This window comes from Pleurodeles waltl, chromosome 11 (assembly GCF_031143425.1).
Source record: "Pleurodeles waltl isolate 20211129_DDA chromosome 11, aPleWal1.hap1.20221129, whole genome shotgun sequence".
Taxonomy (NCBI): domain Eukaryota; kingdom Metazoa; phylum Chordata; class Amphibia; order Caudata; family Salamandridae; genus Pleurodeles; species Pleurodeles waltl.
Window position 1 is genome coordinate 913956999 of NC_090450.1, and position 15678 is coordinate 913972676.

The 15678-nt window shown below is 46.0% G+C and overlaps 1 protein-coding gene across 7 annotated transcripts in view; it reads left to right on the top strand.

The window, feature by feature from the left end:
- The window catches only part of P2RX7 (purinergic receptor P2X 7), a 210909-nt gene that overhangs the window by 166917 nt on the left and 28314 nt on the right, over window positions 1-15678 (top strand). For all 7 annotated transcript variants that reach the window (XM_069214884.1, XM_069214882.1, XM_069214883.1 and 4 more), the window contains 3 exons: window positions 9935-10000; window positions 10086-10202; window positions 13974-14072. In XM_069214884.1, coding sequence (XP_069070985.1) covers window positions 9935-10000; window positions 10086-10202; window positions 13974-14072 — 282 coding nt within the window. The remainder of the gene's footprint in view (window positions 1-9934; window positions 10001-10085; window positions 10203-13973; window positions 14073-15678) is intronic.

A 15678-nucleotide genomic window follows, 5' to 3' on the forward strand; every position in this document is an offset into this window, starting at 1 on the left:
TGAAGAGAACTACTCGAGTAATTGCCAGTGAAATAATAATCACAGTGGCACCATCAGATTCCATTTCCATCAGAATCACATTGACCGTGATATAACACTTAGATACCATATTAACATTAATATAAGAACACTTGGATATATAAAAAGTATGAGCATGAGAGCCTCTATTGCAGAAGTATAAGCTAGGCTGATTACAAAGGCAAAATCAGGCTGACCATACACATAGAGGCAAAACTAAAAAAAAGTTTGGATAATTAATCCTACACCTTTTAATTAAACTAATTTAATGTACCTCCATGTTTAATTACCACTAACCATCACCTATTGTAATTTAAACTAAATATGATTTTATTTTATAAGTATAAGTTCGATGGCATCTGTCGCTGTAGATACACATGGTATGCATGAGCTCGCTGTAAAGAAATGGCTCCCTGTTGCAGTTACCCCCCACTTTTTGCCTGATACTGATGCTGACTTGACTGAGAAGTGTGCTGGGACCCTGCTAACCAGGCCCCAGCACCAGTGTTCCTTCACCCAAAATGTACCATTGTATCCACAATTGGCACACCCTGGCATTCAGATAAGTCCCTTGTAACTGGTACTTCTAGTACCAAGGGCCCTGATGCCAAGGAAGGTCTCTAAGGGCTGCAGCATGTCTTATGCCACCCTAGAGACCCCTCACTCAGCACAGACACACTGCTTACAAGCCTGTGTGTGCTAGTGAGAACAAAATGAGTAAGTCGACATGGCACTCCCCTCAGGGTGCCATGCCAGCCTCTCACTGCCTATGCAGTATAGGTAAGACACCCCTCTAGCAGGCCTTACAGCCCTAAGGCAGGGTGCACTATACCATAGGTGAGGGTACCAGTGCATGAGCACTGTGCCCCTACAGTGTCTAAACAAAACCTTAGACATTGTAAGTGCAGGTTAGCCATAAGAGTATATGGTCTGGGAGTTTGTCAAACACGAACTCCACAGCACCATAATGGCTACACTGAAAACTGGGAAGTTTGGTACTGATGCCAGTGTACATTTTATTGTAAAATACACCACAGAGGGCACCTTAGAGGTGCCCCCTGAAACTTAACCAACTAGCTGTGTAGGCTGACTGGTTCCAGCAGCCTGCCACACTAGAGACATGTTGCTGGCCCAATGGGGAGAGTGCCTTTGTCACTCTGAGGCCAGTAACAAAGCCTGCACTGGGTGGAGATGCTAACACCTCCCCCAGGCAGGAGCTGTGACACCTGGCGGTGAGCCTCAAAGGCTCACCCCTTTGTCACAGCCCAGCAGGGCACTCCAGCTTAGTGGAGTTGCCCGCCCCCTCCGGCCACGGCCCCCACTTTTGGCGGCAAGGCTGGAGGGAACAAAGAAAGCAACAAGGAGGAGTCACTGGCCAGTCAGGACAGCCCCTAAGGTGTCCTGAGCTGAAGTGACTCTAACTTTTAGAAATCCTCCATCTTGCAGATGGAGGATTCCCCCAATAGGGTTAGGATTGTGACCCCCTCCCCTTGGGAGGAGGCACAAAGAGGGTGTACCCACCCTCAGGGCTAGTAGCCATTGGCTACTGACCCCCCAGACCTAAACACGCCCTTAAATTTAGTATTTAAGGGCTACCCTGAACCCTAGAAAATTAGATTCCTGCAACTACAAGAAGAAGGACTGCCTAGCTGAAAACCCCTGCAGAGGAAGACCAGAAGACGACAACTGCCTTGGCTCCAGAAACTCACCGGCCTGTCTCCTGCCTTCCAAAGATCCTGCTCCAGCGACGCCTTCCAAAGGGACCAGCGACCTCGACATCCTCTGAGGACTGCCCCTGCTTCGAAAAGACAAGAAACTCCCGAGGACAGCGGACCTGCTCCAAGAAAAGCTGCAACTTTGTTTCCAGCAGCTTTAAAGAACCCTGCAAGCTCCCCGCAAGAAGCGTGAGACTTGCAACACTGCACCCGGCGACCCCGACTCGGCTGGTGGCGATCCAATACCTCAGGAGGGACCCCAGGACTACTCTAAGACTGTGAGTACAAAAACCTGTCCCCCCTGAGCCCCCACAGCGCCGCCTGCAGAGGGAATCCCGAGGCTTCCCCTGACCGCGACTCTTTGAATCCTAAGTCCCGACACCTGGGAGAGACCCTGCACCCGCAGCCCCCAGGACCTGAAGGACCGGACTTTCACTGGAGGAGTGACCCCCAGGAGTCCCTCTCCCTTGACCAAGTGGAGGTTTCCCCGAGGAACCCCCCCCTTGCCTGCCTGCAGCGCTGAAGAGATCCCTAGATCTCCCATTGACTTCCATTACAAACCCAACGCTTGTTTCTACACTGCACCCGGCCGCCCCCGCGCTGCTGAGGGTGAAATTTCTGTGTGGGCTTGTGTCCCCCCCGGTGCCCTACAAAACCCCCCTGGTCTGCCCTCCGAAGACGCGGGTACTTACCTGCAAGCAGACCGGAACCGGGGCACCCCCTTCTCTCCATTCTAGCCTATGTGTTTTGGGCACCACTTTGAACTCTGCACCTGACCGGCCCTGAGCTGCTGGTGTGGTGACTTTGGGGTTGCTCTGAACCCCCAACGGTGGGCTACCTTGGACCAAGAACTAAGCCCTGTAAGTGTCCTACTTACCTGGTTAACCTAACAAATACTTACCTCCCCTAGGAACTGTGAAAATTGCACTAAGTGTCCACTTTTAAAACAGCTATTTGTGAATAACTTGAAAAGTATACATGCAATTTTGATGATTTGAAGTTCCTAAAGTACTTACCTGCAATACCTTTCGAATGAGATATTACATGTAGAATTTGAACCTGTGGTTCTTAAAATAAACTAAGAAAAGATATTTTTCTATACAAAAACCTATTGGCTGGATTTGTCTCTGAGTGTGTGTACCTCATTTATTGTCTATGTGTATGTACAACAAATGCTTAACACTACTCCTTGGATAAGCCTACTGCTCGACCACACTACCACAAAATAGAGCATTAGTATTATCTATTTTTACCACTATTTTACCTCTAAGGGGAACCCTTGGACTCTGTGCATGCTATTCCTTACTTTGAAATAGCACATACAGAGCCAACTTCCTACACTCGCCATCTGGTGTTGGGTCGGAGTGTTACAAGTTGTTTTTCTTCGAAGAAGTGTTTTCGAGTCACGGGACCGAGTGACTCCTCCTTCTGTGCTCATTGCGCATGGGCGTCGACTCCATCTTCGATTGTTTTCTTTCCGCCATCGGGTTCGGACGTGTTCCTGTCGCTCCGAGTTTCGGAACGGAAAGATAGCTGAAACCGGAAGATTTTCGACGGTATCGTTGCGATCCGGTTCGAGATAGACACATACGACGACGCGTTGAACATCGAAGCGCTTCGGTGCCCTTCGGGGTAGATTTCGGCACCCCGTCGGGGCCTAGTCGGCCCGACCGCGTGGAGAACAACGCCGATGGAACGGACCCCGTTTCGATTCTGCCCCGAATGCCACAACAAATATCCTTATACGGACCTACACTCGGTCTGTAACCTGTGCCCGTCACCCGAGCACAGCGAAGAATCCTGTGAGGCCTGTCGGGCGTTCCGGTCCCGAAAAACTCTGCGCGACCGTCGAGCGAGAAGACTGCAGATGGCGTCCACGCCAAAGGAGCGTCGACAGTTCGAGACAGAAGAGGAACAGGAGGAATCCTTTTCCATCCAGGATTCAGACTCCGACGAGCTAGACTCTACAAAAACTGTGAGTAAGACGTCGAGATCAGAACTTAAAAAAGGAAAGAAGGCCCAGGGGACGCCACTGCCAACCGGCCATGGCTCCACCCAAATTCTCGGTGACCAACAATCGGCACCGAAAAAGGCCCATTCAGTGTCGAGATCGTCCGACTTCGGTCGAGACACCGGCACGCAGCCTCCTCGGGACCGAGAGAGTGCTAAACAGAAGCATCGACACCGATAGTTCGGTGTCGACACGGATCGACGCCGAGACAGTGGCGCCGAAGACCATAGAGGCCAAGAATTTTCGGCACAGAAAAAGAGGAAGGTTACCTCGGAGCCGAAAAAACAATCAACAGGGTTTTCGGAGCCGAAAAAAGCGACATCAGACCCTGTTTCAGGCTCCTATACTGAAGAGCATTCTATGTCTTCACAAATGAAGAAACATAGATTTGAACAAGAACTGCAATCCACTGACGTGGATCACACGCAAAAGCGTATCTTTATTCAGCAGGGGACTGGGAAGATCAGTACCCTTCCACCTGTCAAACGAAAGAGAACGCTTCAGTTTACTCCTCAGCAACAAACAGCACAAAAGGTAACACCTCCTCCCTCGCCTCCACCTGTAACTCCGGCTTCGCCAACTTACACCCCGTCACATTCGCCAGCTCACACCGCCATGAGCCACGATGACCAAGATCAGGATGCGTGGGACTTGTACGACGCACCAGTGTCTGATAACAGCCCAGACACATACCCAACTAGGCCATCACCACCGGAAGACAGCACAGCCTACTCACAAGTGGTGGCTAGAGCAGCACTATTCCATAATGTGGAACTACACTCGGAACAAGTAGAGGATGATTTTTTATTTAACACCCTCTCTTCAACCCACAGCTCCTACCAAAGCCTGCCGATGCTCCCAGGCATGCTACGCCATGCAAAGGACATTTTCAAGGAGCCAGTTAAAAGTAGGGCAGTGACGCCTAGGGTGGACAAAAAGTATAAGGCGCCTCCTACGGACCCTGTATTCATCACCTCTCAGCTGCCACCAGATTCTGTGGTGGTAGGGGCTGCCAGAAAACGGGCAAATTCACACACTTCTGGGGATGCACCTCCCCCAGATAAAGAAAGCAGGAAGTTCGATGCAGCCGGGAAGAGGGTTGCTGTCCAAGCAGCAAACCAGTGGCGCATCGCAAATTCACAAGCGCTGCTAGCGCGATACGACAGAGCCCACTGGGATGAGATGCAGCATCTCATTGAACATCTCCCAAAAGATCTGCAAAAAAGAGCAAAACAGGTTGTTGAGGAGGGTCAAAACATTTCCAACAATCAAATACGCTCCTCCATGGATGCAGCAGACACGGCCGCAAGGACCATTAATACGTCGGTTACCATCCGTAGGCACGCATGGCTCAGAACGTCTGGATTCAAGCCAGAAATTCAGCAGGCAGTGCTTAACATGCCAGTAAACGAAAAACTTCTGTTCGGTCCGGAGGTCGACACAGCCATAGAAAAGCTCAAGAAGGACACTGACACTGCCAAGGCCATGGGCGCACTCTACTCCCCGCAGAGCAGAGGATCTTATAACCCCTTCCGCAAAACACCTTTTAGAGGAGGGTTTCGGGGTCAGGCCACACAAGCTAGCACCTCACAGTCCGCACCGCCCACCTACCAGGGACAGTACAGGGGAGGTTTTCGGGGCCAGTATAGAGGGGGGCAATTCCCTAGGAATAGAGGAAGATTTCAAAGCCCCAAAACCACTACCAACAAGCAGTGACTCACACGTCACTCACCCCTCCCACACAACACCAGTGGGGGGGAGGATACGTCAATATTACGAAGCATGGGACAAAATAACTACAGACACATGGGTCCTAGCAATTATCCAACATGGTTATTGCATAGAATTCATGCAATTCCCTCCAGACATACCACCAAAATCACAAAATTTATCAAAATACCATTCACAGCTTCTAGAGATAGAAGTTCAAGCACTACTGCAAAAAAAATGCAATAGAATTAGTACCAAGCACACAAATAAACACAGGAGTTTATTCACTGTACTTCTTGATACCAAAAAAGGACGAAACACTGAGACCAATTCTAGACCTCAGGGTAGTAAACACATTCATCAAATCAGACCACTTTCACATGGTCACACTACAAGAAGTGTTACCATTGCTCAAAAAACACGACTACATGACAACCCTAGACCTCAAGGACGCAGATTTCCATATACCAATACATCAATCACACAGGAAATATCTAAGGTTTGTATTCAAAGGAATACATTACCAATTCAAAGTATTGCCTTTTGGTTTAACAACCGCTCCAAGAGTATTCACAAAATGCCTAGCAGTAGTCGCTGCACACATCAGAAGGCAGCAAATACATGTGTTCCCGTATCTAGACGACTGGCTAATCAAAACCAGTTCGCTCACACAATGCTCAAATCACACAAATCAAGTCATACAAACCCTCTACAAACTAGGGTTCACCGTCAACTTTGCAAAATCAAACATTCTGCCAAGCAAAGTACAGCAATATCTAGGAGCCATAATAGACACGACAAAAGGAGTAGCAACGCCAACTCCACAAAGGATCCACAATTTCAACAGGGTCATTCAACACATGTCTCCAAACCAAACAATACAAGCAAGAACAATACTACAGCTCCTAGGCATGATGTCCTCATGCATAGCCATTGTCCCAAACGCAAGACTGCACATGAGGCCCTTACAACAGTGCCTAGCCTCACAGTGGTCTCAAGCACAGGGTCACCTTCTAGATCTGGTGTTGCTAGACCGCCAAACTTACCTCTCGCTTCTATGGTGGAACAGTATAAATTTAAACATAGGGCGGCCTTTCCAAGACCCAGTGCCACAGTACGTAATAACAACAGATGCTTCCATGACAGGGTGGGGAGCACATCTCAATCAACACAACATAAGAGGACAATGGAACATACATCAAACAAAACTGCATATAAATCATCTAGAATTATTAGCAGTTTTTCAAGCACTAAAAGCTTTCCAACCAATCATAACCCACAAATACATCCTTGTCAAAACAGACAACATGACAACGATGTATTATCTAAACAAACAAGGAGGAACACATTCAACGCAGTTAAGCTTGTTAGCTCAAAAAATATGGAAGTGGGCAATCCACCATCAAATTGGTCTAATAGCACAGTTTATTCCGGGGATCCAGAATCAGCTGGCAGACAATCTCTCTCGAGATCACCAGCAAGTCCACGAATGGGAAATCCACCCACAGATTCTGAACACCTACTTCACACTCTGGGGAACACCACAAATAGACTTATTTGCAACAAAAGAGAACGCAAAATGCCAAAACTTCGCGTCCAGATACCCACACAAGCAATCCCAAGGCAATGCCCTATGGATGAACTGGTCAGGAATATTTGCTTACGCTTTTCCTCCTCTCCCTCTCCTTCCTTACCTAGTAAACAAATTGAGTCAAAACAAACTCAAACTCATTTTAATAGCACCAACGTGGGCAAGACAACCCTGGTACACAACACTGCTAGATCTGTCTGTAGTACCACACATCAAACTGCCCAACAAACCAGATCTGTTAACGCAACACAACCAACAGATCAGACACCCGGACCCAGCATCGCTGAATCTAGCAATCTGGCTCCTGAAATCCTAGAATTCGGACACTTACAACTTAGCCAAGAGTGTATGGAAGTCATAAAGCAGGCCAGAAGGCCATCCACTAGACACTGCTACGCAAGTAAGTGGAAAAGATTTGTTTGGTACTGCCATCATAATCAGATACAACCACTAGACGCAACTCCAAAACATATAGTAAATTACTTGCTCCATTTACAAAAAGCAAAGCTAGCCTTCTCTTCTATTAAAATACACCTTGCAGCAATATCTGCATACCTGCAAACTACATATTCAACTTCCTTGTATAGGATACCAGTTATCAAAGCATTCATAGAAGGGCTTAAAAGAATTATACCACCAAGAACACCACCTGTTCCTTCATGGAACCTAAACGTGGTTCTAACAAGACTCATGGGCCCACCTTTCGAACCCATGCACTCTTGCGGAATACAATGCCTAACCTGGAAAGTTGCCTTTCTCATCGCCATTACATCTCTAAGAAGAGTAAGTGAAATTCAAGCGTTCACAACACAAGAGCCTTTTATACAAATACATAAAAATAAGGTCGTCCTACGACCTAATCCAAAATTTTTACCCAAAGTTATTTCACCATTCCATCTAAATCAAACGGTAGAACTACCAGTTTTTTTCCCACAGCCAGATTCTGTGGCTGAAAGAGCACTACATACATTAGATGTCAAAAGAGCATTAATGTACTACATTGACAGAACAAAAAACATCAGAAAAACTAAACAGCTATTTATTGCATTCCAAAAACCTCATGCAGGTAACCCAATATCAAAACAAGGTATAGCCAGATGGATAGTTAAATGCATCCAAATCTGCTACCTTAAAGCAAAAAGAAAACTGCCCATTACTCCCAGGGCACATTCAACAAGGAAAAAAGGTGCTTCAATGGCCTTTTTAGGAAACATCCCAATGCAGGAAATATGTAAGGCAGCCACTTGGTCTACGCCTCACACATTCACCAAACACTACTGTATAGATGTGCTATCCGCACAACAAGCTACAGTAGGTCAAGCTGTATTAAGAACTCTATTTCAGACAACTTCTACTCCTACAGGCTAAACCACCGCTTATGGGGAACTAACTGCTTACTAGTCTATGCATACCATGTGTATCTACAGCGACAGATGCCATCGAACTGAAAATGTCACTTACCCAGTGTACATCTGTTCGTGGCATCAGTCGTTGAGATTCACATGGACCCACCCACCTCCCCGGAAGCCTGTAGCAGTTCAGAAGTTACCTTCAATTTTGTACATTTGTATATATATTATTTAATCCTTTAATAGGTACATACTTACATTTTTCATTGCGCGGGCACTATTACTATAGTACAACTCCTACCTCACCCTCTGCGGGGAAAACAATCGAAGATGGAGTCGACGCCCATGCGCAATGAGCACAGAAGGAGGAGTCACTCGGTCCCGTGACTCGAAAACACTTCTTCGAAGAAAAACAACTTGTAACACTCCGACCCAACACCAGATGGCGAGCTCATGCATACCATGTGAATCTCAGCGACTGATGCCACGAACAGATGTACACTGGGTAAGTGACATTTTCATTTCTTTGCATTAAGTTTACTTTGATCGTTTCTATATTTTAACAATAATTAAATGAGTTTGAAAAAGTAATCCTAGCTCTTTTAAAAAAATACATGAAAGTGATATAATTTATCTCGGTTCTGCATATTCTACTTACCTGACTATGTAGTGTCTGTTGAAGCGCTTGCCACATAGATGCTGGGGGGACCATTTCGTTAAGACCCATTGCATTTGTACACATGTAGCTCCCACTTGACGTAAAGAGGGTGCTACTGTGCATGGGGGTGGCCCCCATGCTTTAGAGGAAAAGCTGTTGTCTGTGTGCATGAACCATATTACAGAAATGCTCGGCCTACAAAGTTGCACACAGCTAGTGTGCTCCTAGGTCACAGAGCGCCCTCCCAGTCGGGGTGTCCCCGGCCTTGTTACCAAGGCCGTCAAGCGTGCATATGCAGCGAAACATGGTTTTTCATAGGTCAGTGCTGCACTCTCCAGTGCACGTGTGAACATGAAGTTAGTGCATGCGCTGCAGCAAGCTCACAGGCTCTGTTTGCTGTGGGAGTACCTAACAAAAGCTTGTACCTGGGTAAACCATGACCATTCACTCAGGAAGATTATATGCCCCTCCCCACCCCCAGTTTATTAGTATTTGTTTGACATTTGTTGGGTCCACATATTTGGAACCACACGCCAGGACCTGTGCATTGATGAGGGAGCCCTTTCTGTGACTCACCAGCGATGGAAGGACCATAAACTTCCTGGAATATGGTGGCACCACTAAGTGCAGGCCCCTGAAAGGTTTTGGTTGCATGGAGTTGTACCACCAGGCACTATCTTCGTACAGATGAGACGATTTACCTACTGGAAGCTGTGTACTGTGTTTATGTAGAAAAAAAATACATTGTAACTTGACGGCAGCGGCTTGTGGCAAAGTATAATAAGGGAAAACTCAACGGAAGGTTTTACGAACTACAACTGCCCTTTCCTTTTCTTAAAATTCAAATCATTATACTAAAATGTATTTACTGTGTTCTTCCAGGGCGGAAAGTTTGACTTTTTCGAATTGGTGGTGTACATCGGCTCGTGTCTATCCTACTTTGGCCTGGTAAGTGGTGTTGCCTCTGCATGTTTCAAGCCCTGCTACCTCCTCAGAAAGCCTTTACAGCAGAGTCCTTCTTGTGTCCATTCAGGCAGTGCTCGTCATTGATTTTCTGATCACAACTTACGTTTACCCCTGTTGCAACGGGAACGTGGTCAAGAAGTACTACATGGAAAAGAAGGTGGAGTCCGTGATTGGGCCTAGAACTGTAAGTACCGTAACCTGCTCTATAGACCTGCTACACCATGAGGAAGTCTATTATGTTGCCAAACTCCAATACAGCAGTTCACCCTCAGTTACAGCATTCTGCTAGGAAGCTGGATTAGATTCTGGTTAGGGAGTTGTGGTTTGCATTCTTTGAATTGTGATCATATGTGATACATACTACTTTAGGTTTGATTAAATTGTGATTATCCAGTTGTTACATATGGCTTCTACTACAAGGATGTTCCTACGGGAAAGAGATGGAACCATACAAGCATCTGGCTTCCATAGCTTGACTTGTACCACTTGCCTAAAATTCTGTCTTGGCCCAGACAACACTACACATAGTGCCACAGGCACAACTAAATTAGATGTGTTGAGTTCGGGGAGAGACTCAGACAGCAGTGGACAGTGTGAAACCCCTTAGAGCAATCTCACAGTTCCAAACATTGCAGTAGCCCCACAGAAGTTACTAGCGATCCTGTGAGATGGTGATACTGACTTGTGTTATACATATTTGCCAAGCCTTCTTGAAAGACTTCAATATAAGGGACATGACAGGCAATGTATGTTCAGGTTGCTGTCTCAGAGACTTGACAAATGACCCAGTAATAGAGAAGAAACCATCAAGGTGGGTAAGGGGTTAGAAATGGTACTGCTGGGTGGTTGATGGGTTAGAGCTGAGTTGATTTGGTTAATCAGAGAGTTGCTGATGCAGTGCATGGTCCATTGTGTTCCTCGTAACAGTCTTCCTTCCAGAGTCAATCAATGCTGAACAAAGCTGTTCCTTATTATTAAACCCAGTTCACTATCCCTTAAGTCCTCCATGTAGCAGAGATGAGGAGCCCAAACTGCACCAGCCTTGGACTAGTGTGTGGGTTACTCTGCATCACAACAGACGTCAGATTACTACCATGTCCCATGCTACTTCAGTTCACTGATGTGCATATAATTAATCTCATGTAAAATATTATTGTATAGTGATATGTATACAATACGCAGTGCTCATGTTAGATTCTCTGGAACTTGCTAGAGCTGCAGGTTTGGATTTCTGACCTTAGTCAATATCTCAATCCGAATCAGAAAACCAGTTGAACTGTAACCCATTCACAGCCCAAGGAGCAATGTTTACCTAAGAAGTGTTTCAGGTAACGTGCAGTCCCATGAGACTAGACAGCGATAGTGAAGCACTAAATCCGTTTTCACAAATGAATGAACAGGACACTAAGGGCCATATTTATACTTTTTGACGCAAAACTGCACTAACGCAGTTTTGCGTCGAAAAAATTAGCGCCGGCTAACGCCATTCTGAAGCGCCATGCGGGCGCCGTATTTATTGAATGACGTTAGCCGGCGTTAGCCGCCGGCGCTGTCTGGTGTGCGTTAAAAAAAAATGACGTACACCAGGCAGCGCCGGCATAGGGGAAAATGGAGCTTGGGCGCCAAAAAATGGGGCAAGTCAGGCTGAGGCAAAATTTGCGCCGCAACCCGATTTGCGACATTTTTTTTTTTTACTCCCAACCCCCATTGACATGACTCCTGTCTTAGCAAAGACAGGAGTCATGCCCCCTTGCCCAATGGCCATGCCCAGGGGACTTCTGTCCCCTGGGCATGGTCATTGGGCATAGTGGCATGTAGGGGGGCACAAATCAGGCCCCCCTATGCCACAAAAAAACTAAAAAATAATACTTACCTGAACTTACCTTAATGTCCCTGGGATGGGTCCCTCCAGCCTTGGGTGTCCTCCTGAGGTGGGCAAGGGTGACATGGGGTGTCCCTGGGGGCATGGGAGGGCACCTCTGGGCTCCTTCCGAGCCCACAGGTCCCTTAACACCTGCCTTTTCCAGGCGCTAAAAAACGGCGCAAAAGCGACCGTACGTCATTTTTTTTGACCCGCCCACTCCCGGGCGTGAATTTTGCCCGGGAGTGTAAATACGGCGCACATGCCTCGGAGTAAATTTTTTAGACGGGAACGCCTACCTTGCATATAATTAACGCAAAGTAGGTGTCCACGCTAAAAAATGACGCAAACTCCATGGACTTTGGCGCTAGACGTGTCTAACGCCAAAGTATAAATATGGAGTTAGTTTTGCGTCGGAATTGCGTCAAAAAAAACGACGCAATTCCGGCGCAAACGGAGTATAAATATGCCCCTAAAGGATCACTAGACAGCTGGATGTGCATGTTAAAATATTTTTTTAAACTGAAAGCCTAGTTTAATGCACATGATATGAATTGTTACTGCAATGAAAATAAACATTAATACAGTAAGGGAGTTTATAAGCAATGTGAACAGTAAAAACTGCTTCAACATTATTGCTGTGTATTCCATAGCACTAATGCTCTCATTTAGTACTTCTAAGGGCTATACTATCTCTAATGCATTAGTTGCACATTAATAATTACAATTTCTTTGAGTTTCAAAGGTGGTTTGCACCCCACATACCTTGTTCCAGAACAACCAGTTCTATTTTCAGCTCACAAGGCCAGCAGTGTGTGCTTGCAGTAACCAGTCTCAGTGCTCCTAGCCTGAGAGCTGGTGAAGGCCGACTGAGTAACCAGATCTCTGTCCTTGTGTCTCGTGGCATGAAGTCCTCTCTGACTTTTAGCTTTCTATGGTGTTTATAGACTATTCTAGGCTTTGCTGAATTTGTTTTTAATCACAAAGATTGGTGTAATACCATGTCAGCTAGTTTCACTGCATCAGGAAGTATTCTCTTGGGAAGACAACAAATGTAACACTTGGTTAACAATCTTCTAGAAACCTATCATTTAAAAAATAATGATGAAACATAAAGATGACCGAAAGCAGTGATTACATTATACAAATATATTCATACATGCGTGATTATCATATGTGTAGGAACAGAACATTATGAAAAACAGTGCACGTTTCTCAGAACTTTTTGCAGGAATTCCGAATGTCCTGGACTAACATGTAGATCTGCAAGCAAAGGAAATAAACAGTTCCATCTAATCCTTGTTAACAGCCTTGCTTAATACCTCCCTTTTTATTAGGGTTGAGCCTGCGTCGCATGCGCTTGCGCATGCGTTTCACTAAGCGAGATGCTTTAGTAATTAAAAAGGGCTCGGAGCCCTGTCCACGTCACGTCAGTGTCTGTCATTGGCTTGTGGGCTTGCCTGTTAGAATGTACTTGATTTCATTAGTGGAAGGCATGCATACGTCATGCCTTTTCCGGTGGGTAGCCCTCCTCGAGCGCATCGACCAAGTACAGAAAACATGCGAGGCTCGCTGTTTTCTGTCCGGCTCATGGACTACTTTTTCTCTATTTTCCCAGCGTGATCTCACTTGGCAGAAGTCGAGCGCTTTACATAATATCGGCCCTGTTACACAGTTTATTGCACTTTTTCGGGTTACGTACATAAATGCACTTTTGCCAATAGCTTTCATTACCAGTGAAAAGTCGGGTTTGGAGTTTACAACGCTATCAGCTCTAACACAAGCAAACGCGAGACCCATTGCATTGCAAATGCTTGGTTGGCTTTGCTTCTTTACCCCAGATCTTGTGGTTGTTGAACTATCCATTGTCTTTTTCTGACAAAATAACTAAGTTTCATCCATTTTTTTGCGGCTCCCTCATCACTGTCAGTTTTTTCTCCCTTGAGTGCCTTCACTATTGTGTCATGGGGGTATCTATCGTACTGCATTCTGTTAACTATTGGGGGTGGTCAGTTATCGAAAGCTCTGATAAATAATACAGCAAAATACTGATGCCACAAATATTGCAATAACAAATTTCCTTTCTGATTCCAGGCTGTGATGTACGTGTCGTTTGTTGATGAAAAGGACATTTATTTGGTGGACACAGAGTTGAGTAAAAGCTTGCAAGAGACAAAAGGGCAAGTTGTAGAGGTATGTTTTATTTATTTTTGGGGAATTATATATTTAAATGAGCACTGTTTTGTAGGGCCGAGGAGAGCAAGGCCATCGGTAATACTCAGCCCCAGGGGCGTGCTCCTGGGGGTCTAGAGAGGTAAATGCTGTTTATATTGGAAATGTATGCAAAATATGTTCCAATAGAAACGAACGTCCATGAACAAATACAGAAACACACTTCTCTCCTCCATTCCCACTGCCTGTCTCATCTTTTCCTGAACTCTTTGAGGTCCCAGGAAAAAAGCAACTAAACACACAAATGGGTGGCTCATGGCTGCAGCAGCCATTTCTGTGATCTTTGGCTGACTGTCTATCAGGGATGGTGGGTCAGCGGAAGGACAGTGTGGTATGCTGTAAGAGTGGGTCTGTCTACCATAATGCCAAGAGGCCCAGTAATCGTGGAATGTTACACTATATTAATGTGTGACTATATTGACCGCAGAGTGCAAAGTAATCATCATGCCATGTAGTTAAGTTTGTAGAATTGTTAGGTTACACACTTATGTTCATTTACTACTGAAATTCAAGGGCTTAATCCAAGTCCCTACAGCCCCTGGGGTGCAGGAGGTGGGGCAGGGGGGCAATCCTTCAGACAGCCACCAACCATTCAGGACTCTCCCAGTCAGACCAAGGTAAATGAATATCTGTAAGATGAAATTGTCATGGGCCACTCATCACACTTTGCAGGGAGGCCCCATCATTTCACAGTACACCACTGTTGCCGATACTGATTATAGTGACCAGTCTGACGTGGTACTTTTAACATATCTTTTGATCTTGATCGTGCTGTTAATATCAGATTATTGACTGTTCTGTTTACTAGTAAAGTCTACTCATCTTACGCTACTGACATGCCCCCCAAGCCAACCTATCACCTTCTCCCGAAGGAAGGAGCACATTCATTTAACATCTCAAACCTCTCAACCCTGTGTCTAAATCAAAATGGACACAACAGATTTTGGCTTGATTTTTCATCTGATTTTGTCAGCCTTCGCTCCCTAGTTCTGCTGTGACGCTCATTGACTGATTATGTACAGGGCAGCCATATTGGAATGGTCAATGCTTAATTTGTGCCGGGGTTTTCGGTGTTCAGCACCGGAACTTATTTTATAGGGCCGGTACTATAAGTTTTTTCTCCGATGGTCGGTGGTCCTGATAATTTTACGAAATAAACGTACCGGTTGGATGGTTCCATGTCGCCATCAATCGGTGTCTGGACTACTCTACCCATTCGTTCCTGTGCCTGCGCCCTCCCTGAGTTTCCTTTTGGAAAATTGTAGCTAGGGGCTGGGTCACGGCTGAGCTGGGATGTGAGGCAGGCTTGGGAACCGCTGGCCAAACTTAGCCGTAAGCAGTGCTTTAAATGGGCCGGTACCGGCCAGTACCGAGTACCGGCACTTTTTTTTATCTTGAGAGGGAGAGTACCGGTACATCTCAAGAACAACGTAATACTTTTAATTGGAGAGTACCGACACTTAGAAACAACTCTGGCACAGAGCCCCCTGCACATTAATTTTTCCATTTCAAGCTCTGGCCCGAAAGAGCATTTGATGAGCAAACGAAAGTGCCTACTTTGCGCTTT